The 19,607-nt window shown below is 41.4% G+C and overlaps 1 protein-coding gene across 2 annotated transcripts in view; it reads left to right on the top strand.

Annotated features, from left to right (window-relative positions):
• Positions 1-574: 574 nt before the first annotated feature.
• Positions 575-19,607, top strand: part of atp2a3 (ATPase sarcoplasmic/endoplasmic reticulum Ca2+ transporting 3) — a 44,115-nt gene continuing 25,082 nt past the window's right edge. The window contains exons 1-5 of one of the 2 annotated variants that reach the window (XM_067494313.1): positions 575-972; positions 11,691-11,708; positions 12,048-12,130; positions 15,927-16,031; positions 16,985-17,123. In XM_067494313.1, coding sequence (XP_067350414.1) covers positions 855-972; positions 11,691-11,708; positions 12,048-12,130; positions 15,927-16,031; positions 16,985-17,123 — 463 coding nt within the window. In that variant the 5' untranslated portion in view covers positions 575-854. The remainder of the gene's footprint in view (positions 973-11,690; positions 11,709-12,047; positions 12,131-15,926; positions 16,032-16,984; positions 17,124-19,607) is intronic. The other variant, XM_067494312.1, reaches the window with a different exon arrangement.

The raw sequence follows: 19,607 nt of genomic DNA, 5'->3' as shown, positions 1-19,607 counted from the left end.
ATAAGTACTGTTTTGATGCCTATGACCTCAAGGAAACTGCGACAAAACAGAACAGAAAATGTTACTTCCTCTGATCTTTACAGCTGTCTACAGGCCTCCTCTATACAAATATCTGGGCCCTGCAGTTAATGAGCAGGAGTCCAAAAACAAACACTGGCAAATCTAATAGTTCTGCTGCCTTTCTCTTGGATGGCACACACACTGCTTGGACTAGTTTCAGCACCAAAGCAAAGCTGATCTACCTGAGCAGATTACGGTAATCTTTGAGCACCTGGTGCCAGGGGGCTGCTGTGGGGGTTTGACACCGTGCAACTCTGCACCGGTGTCACGTCGAGAGCAGTAGGGGAAGTGTTCAGCAAAAACACAATGTCCCAATACAGAGCGCTGAATATGGCAGCATTAACTATTAACCTGCACTGTAACACACGAGCGCTGACAGATCTTTACGTATCCTGTTTAAGAGGAAGAAGTTTGAAGTGTTTGCATGCGGCAGCTGAACCCTCCGCTCAGGTACGCGCAGCCAATGGGAGCGCAGGAGGGAGTGACCAACAGCGAGGAGGCGGGTCCGCCCCGGCACAGACACAGCACACCTTCAGATGGAGATGAAGTAGCAACGGCAGTCGATCAACAGAGCGACGACAGCGACTGTATCGAGGATTTCTTCAGGGGGGACAGGTGACACGAGCAGCCCGACCGAGCCTCAAGCCGCTTGGACGTCCGTCGGTGGAAAAACTAGTGCTGTTTCACCACCACCACCACCACCCCCCCCGCCGCCGCACACCACTCGATTACCACAATAGATGTTACTCAACTACATGCATTTTGCACCGATCATCTAATCCCGGTTCTCCAAGATGGAAAATGCGCACACTAAATCAGCGACTGAAGTTTTAGACAACTTCGGCGTGAATGAAAACACTGGGCTGACTTTGGAACAGGTCAAAGCCAATTTGGAGAGATATGGACCGAACGGTGAGTACATTATCGATTTTTGAAAAATTGCAGTTCATATCTGGTGCTTATTGCAACACCTTCATTTGTGAAATTCTCCATCTGATGCTATGGTTCAGGTTATTTCAAAAGGTGCGCGTAAAAAAACCTTCCCTTTGACGCACATTCAGTGGAAATTTCACTGATGCACATGTGTGTTAAAATCATTCAGCACCCATCACACTACTTAAACTTAATACACAGTGTACGGACTCATCTGGACTGAAAATATTTCAATAAAACTATAAAAAAAAAAAAACATTTATCCAGAGCAACCTTTCATTCATGTACTCCTCACAAGTCGATGCATCCGCATTAAAAATATGTCAAATCCAGTTTCCAAAGGCAGCTTTATTCCGATCAATTACGAACCTGCAGCCCTCCTTTACCACGTAGTGGCACAGTCTGTGTTGCTCCACGTGTGTGTGTGTGTGTGTGTGTGTGTGTGTGTGTGTGTGTGTGTTTGTGCATGAAGACAGACATCCCTGGCTGTCATGCAGGGATAAGGAAGTAGAAAACAGGCAGGCAAACTGGAGTGGAAGGAGCTGAGGTGGTGAATATAATGAAACAGAAAATCTTGAACAACCTGTTTTCACTTTCAACACTAGTTTGCCACATGGTTGTATACTTCCCAGTTCAAATTACGAGATCACAAAAGTGAAGTGGATATGTAAAGTCATTTTAAAAATACAGTTTAGAAAGATCAAGACCCCCAAAACACTTAGTTTCTGCTGTCAGAACCGTAACAGTGGCGGCCAAACAGCCTTTTATTAGATAAAAATAGTTTGTGTCAGAGTAAAAAATGCAGCAGCTCTCACCCAAGGCCCCCAAATTCAATTATGATCTTTCAGACTCAGATGGTGTTAGACTTTCATGTTGAGCACGGACCTGACTTCAACACACCTTTCTCTCTTGGTTTGTCATTTGCATATGTGGCCAAGCTGTGGAGCAGAGCGGCACATTGTGCCACTCAAACAGTAGCCCTTTTGTTCCAGCCAGCCACTCTACTCAGGGTCTACTCAGCGCGATGACTTCATGGAAAAAAAGCAACGTCTTACCACAGATAACATCTCTTTCGTTTTTAGCTGTGAACTTCCTGCCTTGTGTGAGTGTGTCTCAGACAGATGCTGGAGCGAGGGAATACCCTTTTTCCCTTATGGGGCTTACTGTACAGGGGTTAGCCACTGGAGCTGATCCTCCACAAGCCAAAAAAGGGGAAAAGCAGATTGAAATTGGCTTTGGGGTATATACTATTTTAGTGCATGTCATTGCAGACTGATGTACTGCTGCTGAGCAGCTCCTTCCTCTCTGCTCACAAACCACAAACTTTGTAGTTGTAGTTGCAAGGACTCTGTGTGAGCCTCTGTGTTTTCTTCCAGGGAGTGTTTGTTCAAAGCTGTTTGCAGGTGGTACAATTACCTTTTGCTCCCACCGACATGCATGTGCTGTGTTTCACTACATGTAATGGTTAGCAGGATCAGGAGAACCATTACCCTAAATCAGCCTGTCCACAGGCGAATCTGCACTGTGCAACTGAGTTCACACAGTCGTCGTTTGGAAATGAGAGGGTGAAAGGGATGAAAATGACACTTGCACAATTTCACTAGGAACACACTGCTTCAAGTGTCTGTAGGAGAAGGCAGTGACATGCACGGAGGATGCTGTGACATGTTTGGCATGTTTGAGAGGTTTCGCGCACTAGATCGGCCTCTAGATTTCTGGGGAAGGATGAGCACTGCTGGTTTTGTGGAACATCTTATGTTAGGTGTCAAAAATGCGATGAATCCACATTGTGAACCTATAAATTTAGAGTAGTTATGGTTTGTTTCTTTGTCTTAGTGTAACATTGATTCAAAGTGTGCCTTTGCCTTTTATTTAACTCTTGGCTGAACGTATCAAAAATCAGTACCATTGTCTTGCTAGAGAGAGCAGGCTCCAATAACTGGTTTGATCATGTTTTTATTTGTTTTGTTTTTTTGTGATGCTTTTTGGGATGTTTCAGCAATACACCTGAGCACACTGTACGGTGAGTAAAGGAAGGTTAGACTGGCTTTATGTCAGCGCTTTCATGTGTTCTGACAGAGAATCTCCCTCTGAGCAGCGTCACAATTTCTGATCCCTTTCTGAGATGCTGGAAAATTAGCTTACCCACCACATCTGCACAGCCTTCACCAAAGCAGTCTGTGCAACAGAAAGAAAGGCAGGGGACCTTTTATTCACACCTTCCATTTATGGTTCACTAACAGCTCCATTATTTGCAAGTTCATTCACAGAGACATACTTTACACCAGAACCTCCTTAATTTATAGTTGAGAACATCAAGCACATCAATTTGCAAGACAGTTTATTACTTTCATTGTGAAATAGTTGGTTTAGATGTAGTAGGGGAAGTCAGATACTTCTCTCTCTTTCTATCTCTCTCTTTCACACACATACACACACACACACACACACACACACACACACACACACACACACACACATGCTCTGTGTGTGTGGGTGCACAAAGAATGTTTGTGCTGTTACAGCTTGCGGTGCTCGATGATTGTGTTCTGTGCACTCACAACCCCGATTTCAAAGGCTCAGTGTGTTCATTTTTAAAAAGTGTCAGTAAAAGGGCACATTGTCCCCATGAGCAATAAACTTTTTTCTTTTTTCTTTTTTTTTTCAAGTATGGTGGCCGGCCTAGACACCAATTTTTCACAAGAGCTAACGCTCAGGTCAAGGAGTATCCAGGGAAGAAAGGCTTTGTCCACAGGTGTTAATTTATTGATTCCTCTTTTTTTCCTAACTGTAGAAGGATTTTATGCTTTATAATCTCACTCATTTCAAAGCCGAAGTCCTTCAGAATAATAAAGAGTAGTTGAGTGAAGAGGCATTGTTAATGAAAGCACCTTAAATAATTACTCTTTATATTACCCTGCACAGCTAAAGAGCCACTTTAGCTTTCTTTCTCGACACTCCCTCTAAAGAAGAGAACAATTGCGCAACATATTCAGGTTTAACAAGCTACCTGTACATGTCTGTGCACCATCATTTTACTCTATCCAATGTTAGATACACATGGCGACTTACTGCTGGAATATAATAGAGTTTTCATGTCAACATCTGCCAAACATCAAGTGATTGCAGTAAAGATAAACATACCAGGTTTTTCATGTCTCGGTACACAAGTTCTGCTAATTTCACAGACGTGTTTTGAATTCCTGTTCTTGGCTCAATTGCTACATACGGTTGTTTTCTAAAACTAGAAATGCCATAACCTCACTGGCATTTTGTTATGTACACCTGTACAGTTCAATCCAATGCAGCAGCTCAACCTAAAAGATAAGAAATTATCCCCTTATAAAAGTAGAAATCATGGCAGAGCTGCTGTACTGGATTGCATTTGGTTGTACAGGTGGATGTAGTAGGGTGACCAATGAGTGTAAAATCTGTTTGCGTGCTGTCACTGATGATGCAATTCCAGGGATGTCTGACGTTGCCATTACACAATCCTTGCTAACAAAGGCAACGGTGGGGCACTTTTCTCCGTTTAATTTGTGCCACGAAGAATAATTAAAACTTCTTCTAGTAGGATCTCACCCACAGTTTTTGTTCTCTTCCTGTTCTGCAACTTAACATAAAAGTGGTCTGTTTGAAATACGAGAGATTCTGCTGTTTCCTGCTCCTCCTCCTGCACACCGAAACACTTGTGGCGGCACTTTACGATGCACTTCTCTGTCAGAAGTTGTCAGCTTCCACTTCACTGTCACTTGATCTGAAACTTGCCCAGTTGAGAGTTAACTTGTGGCAACTCTGTTGTAGAAAAGTTGTTACAAGTCCTTGGTGTTGAGTCACTTTCTGTTCTAGTTGGCTCTGTGTGTGCCTGCTCAGCTGCCTCCAAAGGAGCTGTGATCCTGTTCTAGCTTATCACTTGTCTTGCCTTCTTCTCTCCCACCTCTGCATCTGTCAGTCACCATCATCCCGTTATGGTAAAATGAGGTCACCGGCCTCCTAATGCAATGCCACTGCCGTCTGCTGCACGGACACTCTGCTACAGCCTGCTCCTGCGCACTGATGAGACGTGTACTCTTAAAGTGTTTGCATTTCAAGGAGTGGGCTGTGTGTACCCACAGCATATGGTGTGCAGTATGTGTCTGCCTTCAGGACATACCATAAAGTGACAGGGAGGTCAACTAAAGACACTCAGACAGAGATGAACTGTGTGCACAGTGTAATGAGCTTTTTAGTGTTCAGACAAACAAATAAAACATAAAAAAGTCATGTGTTTGGATCTGATGCATCAACCTGTTTTATTTCACATGGACAGGTGTGTGCAATTCTTTTTCAGACATCCTGCTGGTTTTCATCTCAGGGCTTTTTATTTAGACTAAACAGATACAGTATCTGTTACATAAAGTTTTGTACTTTTCAACAGCTCCACTTCCACTTCTCATTATGAGAGCTTTCACAGGCAAAGACAGCCTCAGAGTGCTGTCAAGTTGTGCCTTTACCTTAAAGGATTTACCGCTAGGATCCCAGCTGGGAGTTCCTAATTACAGAGAAATTCTCATTTTTTAAAGTAGCAGTATTTAAGACCTCAAGCTTCCAAGGACATTCCAAGGATCAGTATTTTTGTTAGTATGAACAAATTCCATAAGATGATCATAATAATAAAATAATATATATTTTGATACTTTCTAACTTTCCTTCACTGGAGGCCGCTCTACACCCTATTGTCCCCAGCTGAAGATGTAATTCCTCAAAAGTAGGTTAATATATTTATCCATTTGAAGAAAAACCCCCAATACTTTTCTGGTTTCTATTGTTTCAGCATGTGGTTTTCAATTAGGAGTAAAATGAGCATTTATTGGACCATTTTCAGCTATGCACTAATGAGTATGTGTGGAACTGACTCTGAATAAACTGCAGTGCCCAGGTTTGTTGAAGTAGTAGATCGTGTTACCCAGTGCAAAAGTGTTGGATGGAAGTACTTTTAATAGTTTTAATCTGGGCAGCAGTGGAGCTCAGTGGCACAAGCTTTAGGATCAGACCGTGGCTGCGTAAGCACTACTTGTTAATAACTTTAAATAAAAGCTGTTTTGAACTTTGCATCAGATTTGTTGACGACTGTAAAATATCATCAGACTTATCCCTCAATATTACTTTAGCACATCAAAGAAATGTAATGCATGTAATTCATCCAGTTTTAGCAGGTCATATATACTTTTTAACACATTCCCATTGCTGGGAATATGTTGAAATGGAAAATGCTACTTTTTCAGTAGCTTGAGCAGCCTCCAGTGCTCCAGGACTCGCATCAGTAAAGTTGTACTGTAGCAGACATTTGATTGGATAGAAGTGTCGCTCTGATTTCTAAACCTAGAATAAACCCTATAAATAGCATGGTGTTAACACAGATATTTCAATCAGCCATTGGGGGGATTGCTGACTATTTATGACAGCATAAAGCTTCTACAGTGGCCTACTGGGAGACTGAGTGCCATCTTCCTCAGCAGCCTGTTGGGATGTTCAAAAAATGGTTCTCTGCACAGCTGTGACCTTAAAGAGGAAGCTTTGAGCCCTGATGAGATATCAGCTCTGTGCTAATCACCTCATGCATGTCCTGCTCAGTTGACAGGCCCTTTTCCTTTTCCTTTTTACTTACCAGTAGAGGTTATTATACAGTAGTGTAAGTGAATAAAATGTGGAGCAAGGAACTTTATATATATATATATATATATATATATATATATCAAAATGTAATACATAGCAAACAGTACATGTGTGAAGATAGAGACCAGATCTATGCACAGTCATAAATGCACAAACACAGATGTCTTATCTTTAACTATCATCAGCAGTCACACTGCACAGCTCTGATCATCTATGTGCCTGCAAATGTTTGTTGCAAGCTGTTTTCCAATATGACTGGCCGAAATGTAACAATCAATTTGTCAAAACTTACTATTTGGCGGCTGCAGGAGTGACAGAGCTCATTCTTGTGTCGTTTGCTGTCGTAATTGGCTGTAAAAGCTAAAATCTGCACTTTGAAACTAATTCTCATTTTCTGACTATGGCTTAGTTTCAGCAATGAGCTTCATAAATGAACTTATCTCCATGGAGCTTTAGCAGCCGATGGTAATTCCTCTTTGTGTTCCTGGCATGAAGAGCATCGCAGGTTGATCAGTTAATATAGCAGCTAAATAATAATTGTATTGAGAGTTACATCCCATTCCTCTCCACTATTGTTCTTTTCCTCTGTTGTTCATGTTAAGGTAATTTGTCTCTCACTAAAATTAAACCTCTATGTTCTTCCTTTGTACACAGCAAAAGTCAGAGTCTAATTTCAGCTCGGAGTCAGCATGTGTCAGCAGGTTGCTTGAAGTTGGTTCAGAAAATGTTTCTGTAGCTTAAGACTCATCTTGTTGAACTGATTAGAGCAAATGTAATGTGGCTCATAACACTTTAGTCTGCTGTTGAAACCATTGTAAGTACAGTAACTGTTGGTCTGAGAACAAAAGCTCAATAGCGTGTTGCCATGTTGTTTGTCTACAGTGGCTTTAATCCAGCAGGAGACTTGTTTGGACTGATAATGACTAAAGAGTATACCAGTTGCCGCTCTGACTGACAGTGTCAGTCAGACGTTTGTCAGACTGTGGATGGCTCTTCCTTTAGATGCCCTCTGTGTAGCAAAGATAATAAGATTAGAGAAGAGAATGGGCACTTCTATAATTCACATTTGATATAGTTAATGCATTGAGACTTTTTCCGGTAGGGGAGTACATTAGGAAAGTGAACGGATATAGGAAGCTGTAATAGCCTATGTCATTAGGGGTTACCGTCATGGTATTTATAGTCCTACAGGTTTTAGATCCTTATGGTTAGTGGCTGGAATGGCATCATGGATTTTGGAGCCATTTACTTAAGCAGCACAACTCGGCCTCCATGCACCCTTTTCCTATGCCTCCTAGCTGGCTGCAGACTGTTTATTTTGAGTTGCATCTGCTTGCCTGCATGCTACCACTCATGCGAAGTGTGTATTAGCAGCCTGCGGTGGTCAGAAATGAGTGTGTTCACATTAGAATGTGTGGGCTTTATGATGCCTGTAGTCAGAGCATGCTGTAGCAAGGCCACGCTGATTGCATAACAGTTATTCTTGGTAAATTTGGACAGACTCTGGCACAGTACCTCGTGAAATACTTGTTTTCTAGGAGCCTTCGTGAGCCAAGTTGCCATGGTAACTGTTGAAAACGTACTGATGTTTGTAGTTTACACACACTCCATCATGAACTCTAGATTGTTAATACTTCTTAACCACACTCAGATGTGATATTCACAAACTGGAGCGGTAATTTGAGAAGCTTGCAGTCAAAACTTCTTTATCTGCACATGGTTTGCAGCGCAGATAAATACATGGCCAGTTTCCTGCTTTGTTTCCTGAGTCTCTTGACAGAGAAACCAGTTCCCCGCTGTTGTTGGCAACTGTCTCCAGGAAGTGTCTCCCCTCTGCTCGGCACTGCTCGCTTTTCTCCTGCCTGTAAACAAGCTCTTTTATTCATTGTCTGGGTTAAGAGGCAGGAGGGAGGAGGGTGGAGGGTGGAGGGTGGAGGTGGGGAGCGGCTGTGGGGACGGAGAGAGAGAGAGAGAGAGAGAGAGAGAGAGGGAGGTGAAGTCAGTATTCAGGAATGTGTCTGGGCAAGCCTCGGGTTGACACAGCCCAGATGACTGTGAGGGAATCCTTGGCAGAGGGAAGCCGGGGAACCCCGTTCAACACCTCCAGCTCTTCCCCTCCCTCCCTCGCTTCTTTTTTCCCCTTTAGTTTGCCTTGTCCTTTCAGTCTGGCTGTTTTTGTCTCCAGCCCCTAAGTCGTAGCCAGTCTGTCTGCCATAAAAACATTATACAACCAGGGAGGCACAGTAACGGGGAAACAAGCATATGTCAGACTGGTGGAGCATAGCAGACAGCAGAATGCACTTCTGCACAACTTGCAGCTGTAGCTAGCAGAGTGCAGCTGAAAATCCCCTGCGAGTTTAGCTGGGGTCCAACCTGAACTGAGTCTAAGTTTGTTCACCTTGACTCTTCAGCCTTTATTACACAGGCCGAGGATTATCATTCATGGACAGACAATGTGTGCACAAGAGCCAGGCTTCCCAGGAGTTTTGTTTTCTAATAGATTTTCCAAGGCTGAACAGCAAAAAACTATTTCACTCCTTGTTATTACAGACAAGGTTGACAAAGCTCTTCCATTTAAAAGTATCGACTGTGGACGACTGCCTCACCAACTGAGCTACAGCCACCCATAAAACTCTCCTTGGGTGGAACTTCTAAAAACTCTAAAAACTCTAACATTTCTTTAAACCACTGCAAAACACATTTGATTTTCAGTGATTCTGGTTGCTATTCTCTTGAAATAATTTCTTCTTCTGTCCACAGCATGTGTAATGGAAGTGACTGGAAGGTTTTGTGTCTTTGGGAGGAGAATGTGGGTTCACATCATAATCTCCATCCAGTCTCACTCTGCACAGGGTCACGTTTTCTCCTCCTGTAGTGCAGTCTGGGGAAAACACGAAGAGAAACACGAGGTTTCCACTGTTCAAAGGAGGGTGCTGTCATTTCGGGTTACGGCCCACTGCCTTCTAAATATAGCTGCTTTCGCCTAGTCTTTTTTGGAAAAATTATAACAATGCAGGCATCGTCCGTGGTTAAGATGGATATTTTAATTTGAATTTATGAAAATACACTTTTCCAAACAGAAATCATAACAAAACAAAGATCCAATGCCAGAAAAAGGCCCAGAAATCAAGGAGAAAATAAGCCAATCATGTTATCACCATGGTGTCACCATTTACCCCCTTGATGGATTCTGTTTGTTGCAATAGATCAACAGTATTTGTCAATATGAAAGTTTTTAGAACATGACTGATGTGTTTTCCACTCATGCCAGTGACTCGGATACTCATAGTGGTTAGGATGCTCAGACTATCTCATAATGTCCCATAATTAAAAGGAGCTGTTTTTTTTTCTACCTTCAAAAAACAAATGGAAAATAGGAAGAGGACGATGTAAAAGAAAAGAGCAACTTGTTTTTATTCTTGGGTTTATTTTCGTGGGAACTTACCCACATACTAATGCCAAAAATGGAGGTTAGTCCAGGATGCAGCCTGTGCAGTGACCACTGCAACTGGGAATTTTAAACACCGGCAGTATGAGTCTTCAGCATGAATGCCAACCTCAGCACAGTTCTGATTAAGGAAGAGTTTTGCCTGGGCAAGCTAACAAAGGTGAACTTTACTCTGAACGCCATTTCAGATAGAGCTCCAAACACTCCGAACTCCAAACACCCAAGAACAAGTTTCCAGAGCTCAAATTGAGCTCTACAAATTGTTTCATTTGTGCGACTAACAGCTCAAACCCAAATTAATTATATTTTTACTGATATAAAAATGGGAGACAAAAATCAGCGCATTCTCTTATTTGAGAAGCTGGAACCATCACATCTTTATTGGTAAATAATTTCATCTCGTTAATTATAGGAATGGTTGCTGATTAGTTTGCTTTTGCTCATAATGATCAATTGATCTATGATTTTGGCTGCACTGTTTGTACACTGTGGTTAAATACCAAAAATCTAATAAAACCTTTATTAACATAGCAGCAGCATAACCAGTATTAACATGTGCTGTAAGTATCAAACATAATAGTAGAGTTCAAAAGGACTTGTTCAGGATAATCTGTATTTTGATTATAATCACAGATGCATTTATGTGCACATCAGTCTAACTTTACAGCTAAAGATGGGGCTGGTTGTAATTATAAACTAAATATTATATAGTAAATATGCAATGACAAGTAATAGAAAATAGAGTTGGTGCTGAAGTAATCTACATATACAGAATATCAAAACTGAATGTACAGTAAATACAGAACGTAGGTAATTCATTCTGTCGAGTCTGAATTTAATATATTATTATCTAATATGCCAACGTGACTTTGGGAATGTATGATGGAAACCTGACATTTAAAGGACCAAATGCTCAGTTGAGTAAATAATAAAATAATAAAATCCCTGAAAAGCTCCAACATTTTGTGTTACAAAGAAATATTCATACTTTGAGCAAACTGGGGCTCGTTTCGACACGTGAGAGAGACCTTTGCAGGAAGATGCACCCTATCTGCTTTAATGTGTTTTTCTCTTACTGGAGCTTTGAAACCATATGGGCATCACTGACCTTTACCAGAGTAGAAGATGAAGAATCATATTGTTACCACCTGCTTTGGTTAGTTTTTATGAAGCAGTTTGTTAATGTCTTCTGACAGTCATTATGCAGCTGGAAGCTTAAAGCTTGGTATGAAAACATCCAGAGTTTAGAATTCATAAAAGATTATTTCTCTCAGTAGCATGTCCTAGAGTTGGATTGGCAGTTATTAACATGACTGCAGACAGTAATCCTCGAGTTGAAAAACAAGTGTTACTGTGTTTCCTTCGCTGCTGCCTTCCCGCATGCAGTGTTTTATCATCATAACCAAGCAGAACGACTCTGCAGACTAATCTGTGTGTGTTCATGCATCACAAAGTCGAGGTGAGTTAATCAAATCTGTTAACTGCTCTTTGTCTTTCCACTCCTATCCCCCATTCCCACTCTCGCTGGTCTCTCCACTCTTTCCGGCTCCACCAATTCGATTCCTCTGCAACTGCCGTGGTTCTACATCCACAGAGCTCCCAGCTGAAGAAGGTAAATATTGATTTTTCCAGCGAGCTGTGATCCTCCTCCCTTTTTACTACCTGATTAAGTGTCTTAAGCTATAGGATTTTTAGTTTTTTGTAGACTTGAGGTAAACTTTGGGAGTGTACAGTACTGAAGCTTTCCACCCTTGAACACACACCGCTGCTCTTCTGTAAATACTTGGATTGTCTTGCTTTACATCTGTTCATCGATAGTAAAAACGCAATCTTCATAAATCATACAGATCCTTTTCAGCATTATGTATACGGACACACCCTTTAAACTGGAGAATTAAAATTAAGTTTGACCTGTAAAGGTGTGTGATGTATTTGCTTATGCATATTTCAGGCAAGTCCCTGTGGGAGCTGGTGGTGGAGCAGTTTGAAGACCTCCTGGTCAGGATCTTGCTGCTAGCTGCCTGTGTCTCATTTGTAAGTATGGCCCAACTAAAGCTGGCTAAATATGCCAGTGGCTCTCAAATATATTTGTTCACAGTCTTGATTCTAAATGTACCCTTATGGGATTTAAGACCCAAATTGGACATCAGCCAGGAAATTGCCTGACTGCTCCATTAGCTTTAGGCAGCTTTATTCCCCTGTTGGAACGTTGCTCGGCCTAGTTTGTGGTCCCTTTTCATGTGGAAACTTGTGCATTACTGGCATTTCCATCCAGTGTTGATATGGTTTCAGTAAAGGGAATAGGCAGAGCACTTTAGCCCAACTGGAAACAAAACTATTAATCAAAACTGCCTTTGCCACAACGCCTCAAACTGTGACCCCTGGTTACAGTCCGAGGGTGGTGAAGGTACGAGAGGGGTGGAGTGGGGGAATCCGGAGTGCATAATAACTTTTTTCCATATATTACAGCATGTTCTCGGTGTCTTGGGATGGAACTGCTGTTACTATTTCTGAAAATAGGAAAATTGCTCTAAATTTGTACATGACAGAACATATCTTCTTTCCCCATGTTGGTGAGAGGCTCCGAGTGCATACGTGGGCTGTAACTGTAGGACTTTGGAGTGTGCTCTTATTTTTCCCCATGTAATAAGGCTTTTCTTACTTTCAAAACCTGTTTATAGTGGAACACGGCCCCTGTTCAGCTGCGGCACAGACCCTAATGCTTTACAATGTCATCGTTACCTGTGGTGCTTTCAGTCACTGAAGCCCCATTTTGTGACCTGATCTAACTTTAAATTAAACATATATTACACTACAGATCAACGTTCACACAAAATCAATAGGTGACGTGTTGATAAATTATAGAAAATTATTCTAACTTCTATATTCTATAACAAAGATTTCAATTTTGTTGACCGTTTCTGCAATATGTATAATCAGGGAGTGACTACACCTGCGTAAACTGGACTGGAAGTTAAACCTTGGTACACATTTGGCTATTATTGTAAACATATTCAAAATATGTTAATTACACTTCCCTGCATCCTTTTCATGGCAGCAGAATGAAGCTTCTGATTAGACAAAAACAGATCCGAGTTGGCGCGTTGGCAGAGAGAGAGAGATAGATTGATTTTATATTATTAGTTATTAAATATATAATGAATTCATAAACTCTTTGGTAGAGTTTAATAGAGCAGACAGCCACACTAGCCACCTGATACAATCCATGCATGTGCTCCTTTTACAGTACAAGGAAGAATGAGGGCTGATATTTTCATTTGTCTTTCCACTCCACCACAGTACATAAAGCTCAGTTAATGTTGGTGAGTTTGGTGGAGCACAGGAGAAGACTTAAAAAGTAAAGTGACAGTTGAATTGGTTTGCAAACCTCCTTTGTTTCCTAACCGTTTTTGATAGGTGTCGTTATGACCCATATCAAATTGATAGGAATAAAACATGGCTTGCCATCCAGCTGAGCACTGTGCAATGTCCCGAAACACATTCAGATTTATTGTGTCATTTGTCTGCATGCGTCTCAGTATTCAGTTATACATTTGGTAAAGTGTGATGATGAAAGCTGTAAAAAGTGATTTAGATTGGTGATGAAGTGTTGACTTCCAAACCCAACTCTGAATCTCAGCTCCATTGTGTCTCAGATTGGCTTGCAAACACCAGGAACCCAAAAGAAATCCTACTTATCTCTGCATTCGAACACCTATTCAGCTTGAAAGTAGGAGTTAGGTATTCAGAGCACTCTCTGAATGTGTGCTGATTGTGTGTTGTGGCGTCTGAATCATTCTTACTCGGTGTTGCAGTCCAACCTCAGTTCAGTCAGAAGGGAGACTTACCATCTCAAATGATGGGGAATGATGAGCTATCGACCAGGCTCAGGCCTCCGTGACGTACACTCTGGTGCTCAATACTCTGCAGAGATACTCTTTTATTATTTGATAAGTGTCACCAGATCATTGCAATGTAGATCCACTTTATCTCTCTTTATAGCTTTTTCTCTGTGGCTGCTTTTGTTGTGCAGTAATTTTACATTCTATACTTGACATTGATAAAATAATGGAAGCATAAGCGTAAAGTTGTTTCTGTGTTGAGAATAGAAAATAAAAATAGAGCTGTTGTGCTTTGTGTCTATGAACAGTCAAATAGTTGTCAAAAGCTGTTGTAGAATTGTAGAATTAAAAAAGGAACAAATAGCCTACTTCACGATTGGGAGCTGAACTGAATACATTCATTGGGATGATTTAAGATCACTTGAACAAACTGATTAGATAAGAATCAAAAGAGCAACTTGTGCTAGAAAAGACTCTTGACAAGGTTAGACAGCAATTAGCTTTCAGTATCTCCACATTTAGTCTGCGGCATTGTCACATGTGCTTTTTGCATCATCAGATATCAACTGTACCTCATCTCATCTCTCAAGGCAGCGATGTTAACTGCATGATAATGTGAAGGTCCTTTACAAAGTTATTCTAAATTTGCAAGGATATTTGACTCATTAGCATTTTAATATTTGGCAGACATTGTAAATGCCTGTCTGCATCCCGTAGGCTAATCAGCATACTGGAGGTTGTGATTAAAACACGTCAGTCTCACTACTTGAGCTGCTGACTGTCCCACAATTCAAACCACTCATGGCTCATAGTTGGGTACACAGGCAGACGTACAGTAAATCCCATAAAATCCTTATGTAAATGTTAATTTCTGTCAGATTTTAAGAATGTCGGTGTAATAAATTAGCCGAGTTCATTCAGTGTAATCTCAGTGATGCCATTTCCCCAGCCATGTAACATCCTGCAGGATTTGATTTCTTTTTATTGCCCTTGCCATTTTTGTCACTTAGCTCTAAGTAATCCAACATTTTTTTTTGAATTTTTGTTATGACTATTTTTGTGGAATTTACTAAATGAATTTTGAAAATCAAACAAAATTTAGGTAGACCATTTTATGAATAAGTACGCTATGAATGTAAAGCTTATAGACTAAAAGAACACAGTCTGTTGAGTAGATAGAGAAATGCATATTATAGTAATTGGTCCAAAGTATTTTATATTTTCTTTTAAATGGACACAGCCCCTGTTAAAAGCTGCTTCTTGTGTCTGCACTGTGCTCTGCTGCATCTTGCACTTGATATTACCTCCGAGCTGAATTTGTTTTAGGGCCGCAGCCTCAGGTCACTTCCCAGCCTTTTTGTTTCAAGTAATAAGTTTATGAGCAGAGCGCGCCATGAGTGGATCTCTCCTAACCTCAGATTCCTAACTGAGGACCACTCCTAACTCTCCTAACCACTGTTTATCACTTTCCTCTAGTTGAGGAGGCCAGAGGGTTACTGCAGTCATTGGAGCTCAGTAATTCCCAACAAGAGTTACTTGTATCTCTGAGGGGAAAATATGCAGTTGAAGGTATATGTAAAGATTGTTGAGTAGTTCAACAAATGTGGAAAAAAGAAATTCAACTAAATTGAATTAGAACAAATTGTTTTGGGTAACCGGTTAAACTGTGCTGTGTCTGTCGTAGTATGAATGGAAACTAACCACACAAACACGTATGCAACAATATCCACTTTTGCACCATAAATAATGTTTAGAAAAGGACTACGTGGGTACTTGAATTCATCTGACAGGCCATCACAACAAAAAAGGTTGCGACACACTCTTACAGGAACTGAGCCGCCTCTGTCCAAACACCATTTCATATAGATGCAATTTTTTTTTTTTTACTCTCTCCCAAGCTTGTTTCAGTGCAAGCTTTTTTTTTTACGAAATATCTGCAGTAGAATCTGCCTGCCTGCTAAGGTTGTGTGTGCTGTATGTTCATATAGGTGTTGGCTCTGTTTGAAGAGGGAGAGGAAACAACCACCGCCTTTGTGGAGCCTGTTGTAATTCTTCTTATCCTCATCGCCAATGCTGTTATCGGGGTCTGGCAGGTGAGATACACCCTTCATCCTATTTCTCTGTGTAAAGTATTTAAGCACGTGTGTACTGTTTGCTTCCAGTTGGACCTTCATCTTTGGTGTCCTATTGTCCATGTACTGTGTTCAGGCTAATACCGTGCGCTAACATTCATATGTCTACAAAGCAGGTTGCAGATGGACGAGTCTGCTGACGCTAGAACAGCCGCATCAAGTCAAAACCTAAACAAACCACCAAGCACATGCAAAATGCTCTCTGAGTTTATTTGTGTGTGATAGGAAGCGGGAATATCAGGTGTCAAAAAAGGGCAAGGTGTCCATCAAGACTTTATTCGTGCTTGATGTTAGGAGATTACCTTTGATGTTTAAATGTTCATGCCATATAATGTGGGAGTACCAAAAATACTTTGTGAATCCATTTTTAACAAAAGAGTAGTTTATCTTAAAAACCCACAGTTATGGTTTAATTAGGTAGAGACAGGCTTGTCACGATAATTCTGTTATTGTCTAATGATAATTTTTGTTGACGTCAATTTTTTTTTGTGGAGCACCTTAAGCCCAACGCTTTGTATGTTAAACTCAGGACATTTCCTCTCCTATTGTTTTAACTGGATCATTTCCCTTCGTGCATTGGGTTTACATTAAAGAAACACTGTCCAGTGTCCAGGAGCAGATGTATAAATTATTTAGTGGAGTGGCCAAACTTGGGCACACACTCAAAAAAGGGTGGCGCATTTTGGAAATGATTTAAATTCAAATTTAAAAAGCCTCTTTGGAAATAATAAATGGTTTATTGACAGGCTTATAGTGTGTTTATAAACTGTTCAGTACTGTAACTCCAAGTAGCCATAAACAATTAAAGAGTTGGGGAGATGGAAAAAAAACACCCCTCACCCCTAAGTACAGCATGTTAATATGGTCATGTTTTTATTTTTTTGTGCTATTTTCTTGCACATTTCTCTGCATAGGAGCGGAATGCTGAGAATGCCATTGAGGCTCTGAAGGAGTATGAACCTGAGATGGGAAAGGTGTACCGCATGAACCGCAAGGCTGTCCAGAGGATCAAAGCCCGAGACATCGTCCCGGGAGACATAGTGGAGGTGGCAGGTAAGCTGCAGCTCCACCTAGCCAAACTCTTCCTGTCACTCACTGAGACTAATTTATGCCTTGTCTACTTCCAGAAGACTCTTACTGCTGTCACCTGGCTGTATGCTACAGCTACCACACACACTCACACATACTTAACCAAAATTTCATGAGTCTGGAAATACTATTGGAATATCTCAAACTAGATTACATAAGTATATGTGCAAGTTCCAGGGCCGCTTTATAGGTGTGTGTGTGTGTGTGTGTAAGGTTCTGTGTAAGTGGCTGTGGTCACCCGTTGTATTTAAGGCCTAGTTTAATTTTCCACAGCTTTCATCGTCCCTTTTGCTTTCCATGCTCTCAGTCTCACCACCTGGACACTGCTGGATGTTTTTCAGCTCCACACTCACACACTCCCCCACGTTACATGCACAGACACACAATTCCCCTGCTGTAAACTCACCCATGTGTGGGCAGCCTCAGCTAAAAATAGTCTTGTTGTCACTGTGGTTCTAGAACATCTGTGTATGCCAGAGTTAATGTGAAACAGCATGTGCGCGTGCACACACACACACACACACACACACACATGCAATGAGCATTGGGGGATATCACTTCAACATCAACTTGACCAGTTTTGGGAATGTAATCCTTGGCTTTGCATAGCCGGTGATTTGTCTCAGAAAGCTCGGAGGGATGTGTGGGAAAGGAGGCAGAGCTCAGGATGTGTGTGAGAGATCACAGAACTCATTCATAATCCCAGCACGGAAAGGCAAGAAGAGAGATTATACATGCTGCGTTGGCTACAGTGAAGCCTTTGGGTTTCAAAAATGAAAATTAGGTTATCCATCCAAGTAACTATCACTGAGTTCTCAGACAGACCCCAGCTAACAGACATTTTTTTTTAAAGATTAATCAAATTCACCAAATAGTTTTCACAGAGTTGAGTTTACATGACTTGCATGGAACCGCTTTTGTGTGTGTTTATGTGGAAGATAGCACCCTTGGTATTTGGGCTTGTTACAGCCGGTGTCCTCAATCACGTATGTGTGAACACAGCCTAGACGCAGACAAGCCCCCACACGTAGCAAGCACCAGAATCCACCGCCATCATTCTCAATGCCGACCGTTTCACCAAGCTTATGTGATGCATGCAAATTGGCACGCTACAATAATCAAACTGCTGATTAAATGTTTCACATAAGATGGTAGTTGGAGGGGCCATGTCCTGTCTTTATGTTGTAACTGGATCCTTTCCCACTGTGCGCTCCACGCTACGCTCATTTTGCTCTTGAAGTTCAGCAGGGGTCAAGGTGGAACGGCACCTGTGATGACAGGGGACAGGAGACAGATGTGGGTTTAAGTAACCCACCTCCTGTTTGAACCAGGGGTGTAATATTATTGTTGGTTCTATGTTGGTGACTTTTATTTTCAGCATTTCTGCTCATTTTTTGGATGATATTTTTAATAGTTTGCCACGAACAGTGGATAATATAGATTTTAAAGCTAACTCTTCTTCTGTGGATCAATGAGCACAACTAACCAGGTAAAATAAACTAAACCTTAAATTGTAAACCCACATACTGTCAGCTCAGTTTATGTGTCTTATGATTTTTGATAAACTCATAGTCTCCTGAAGAAATTTAAGGCGTTATCTTCGTTTCCATTGCGGGTGTCCATAGCCGGTTTCCTTGCATGTGGAGAAGAAGCTGAGAATGTGTTTTGCAGCCACGAGAGATGACTAGATCTGCAGAAGACGGGGCGCTCGTCAAAGCTGTAATTTCACTTTAAATACAGAATGTGTTGACCATCAAAGTTGACTGGTAGAAGAGCATAAATAACTGTAATGCACACTGGTGTATTTTTGTTAAATATACACAGTCATATATTCAGCACGTTGTTCTTCATTGTTGCTAAGCAGTTTTAAACAGGGGTAAACAGTTGAAGTACGGACTTCAGCACACGCTCGTCTCGCTGCGAAAACGTCTGTGTCAGGGATCTTTAAAAACACCCATCTTGCTGAAATATGTAGGAATATTGTGCAAAAGGAAACAAATTAATATTTTCCTTTCCTCCGTGGATTTCCCAGGCTTCGCTGTACTTTAGATTAACTGTTAGGCAGTAACATAAACTGCAAGGAGGCATTGGAAAAGGACCCTGTTGACCACCTTTTGAAGAGTGAAAAGAATATATTTACTCAAGTTTCCAGCGGTGCTGCCCGTTTGCCTTCTTGTAGGTAGACTCCATCGATGCCAGCCGCGATTACGGCACAGTTGTGGTGTGTGCCTCCACTGGAACTTTTTGAAATGGAGTGACTGCAGTGGTCAGGATGTCAGGAACTCCTAGAGTTTACACAGGACCTGAAGAGATGGAAACCTACACCAGGCTATTCCCAGCAGCGAGTCACGGTTGTCCTGCACGTGTATTAGGACCTCTTTGCCAGGCTGTTATGCAAGATGGTCAGATTCAGTTTGGAGTCCAGTTTAAAATGGAAAGAAAACTCCA

The sequence above is a fragment of the Channa argus genome, chromosome 24 (assembly GCF_033026475.1).
Source record: "Channa argus isolate prfri chromosome 24, Channa argus male v1.0, whole genome shotgun sequence".
In the NCBI taxonomy this organism is placed as follows: Eukaryota; Metazoa; Chordata; class Actinopteri; order Anabantiformes; family Channidae; genus Channa; species Channa argus.
This window is presented reverse-complemented; position numbering and strand designations above follow the sequence as displayed.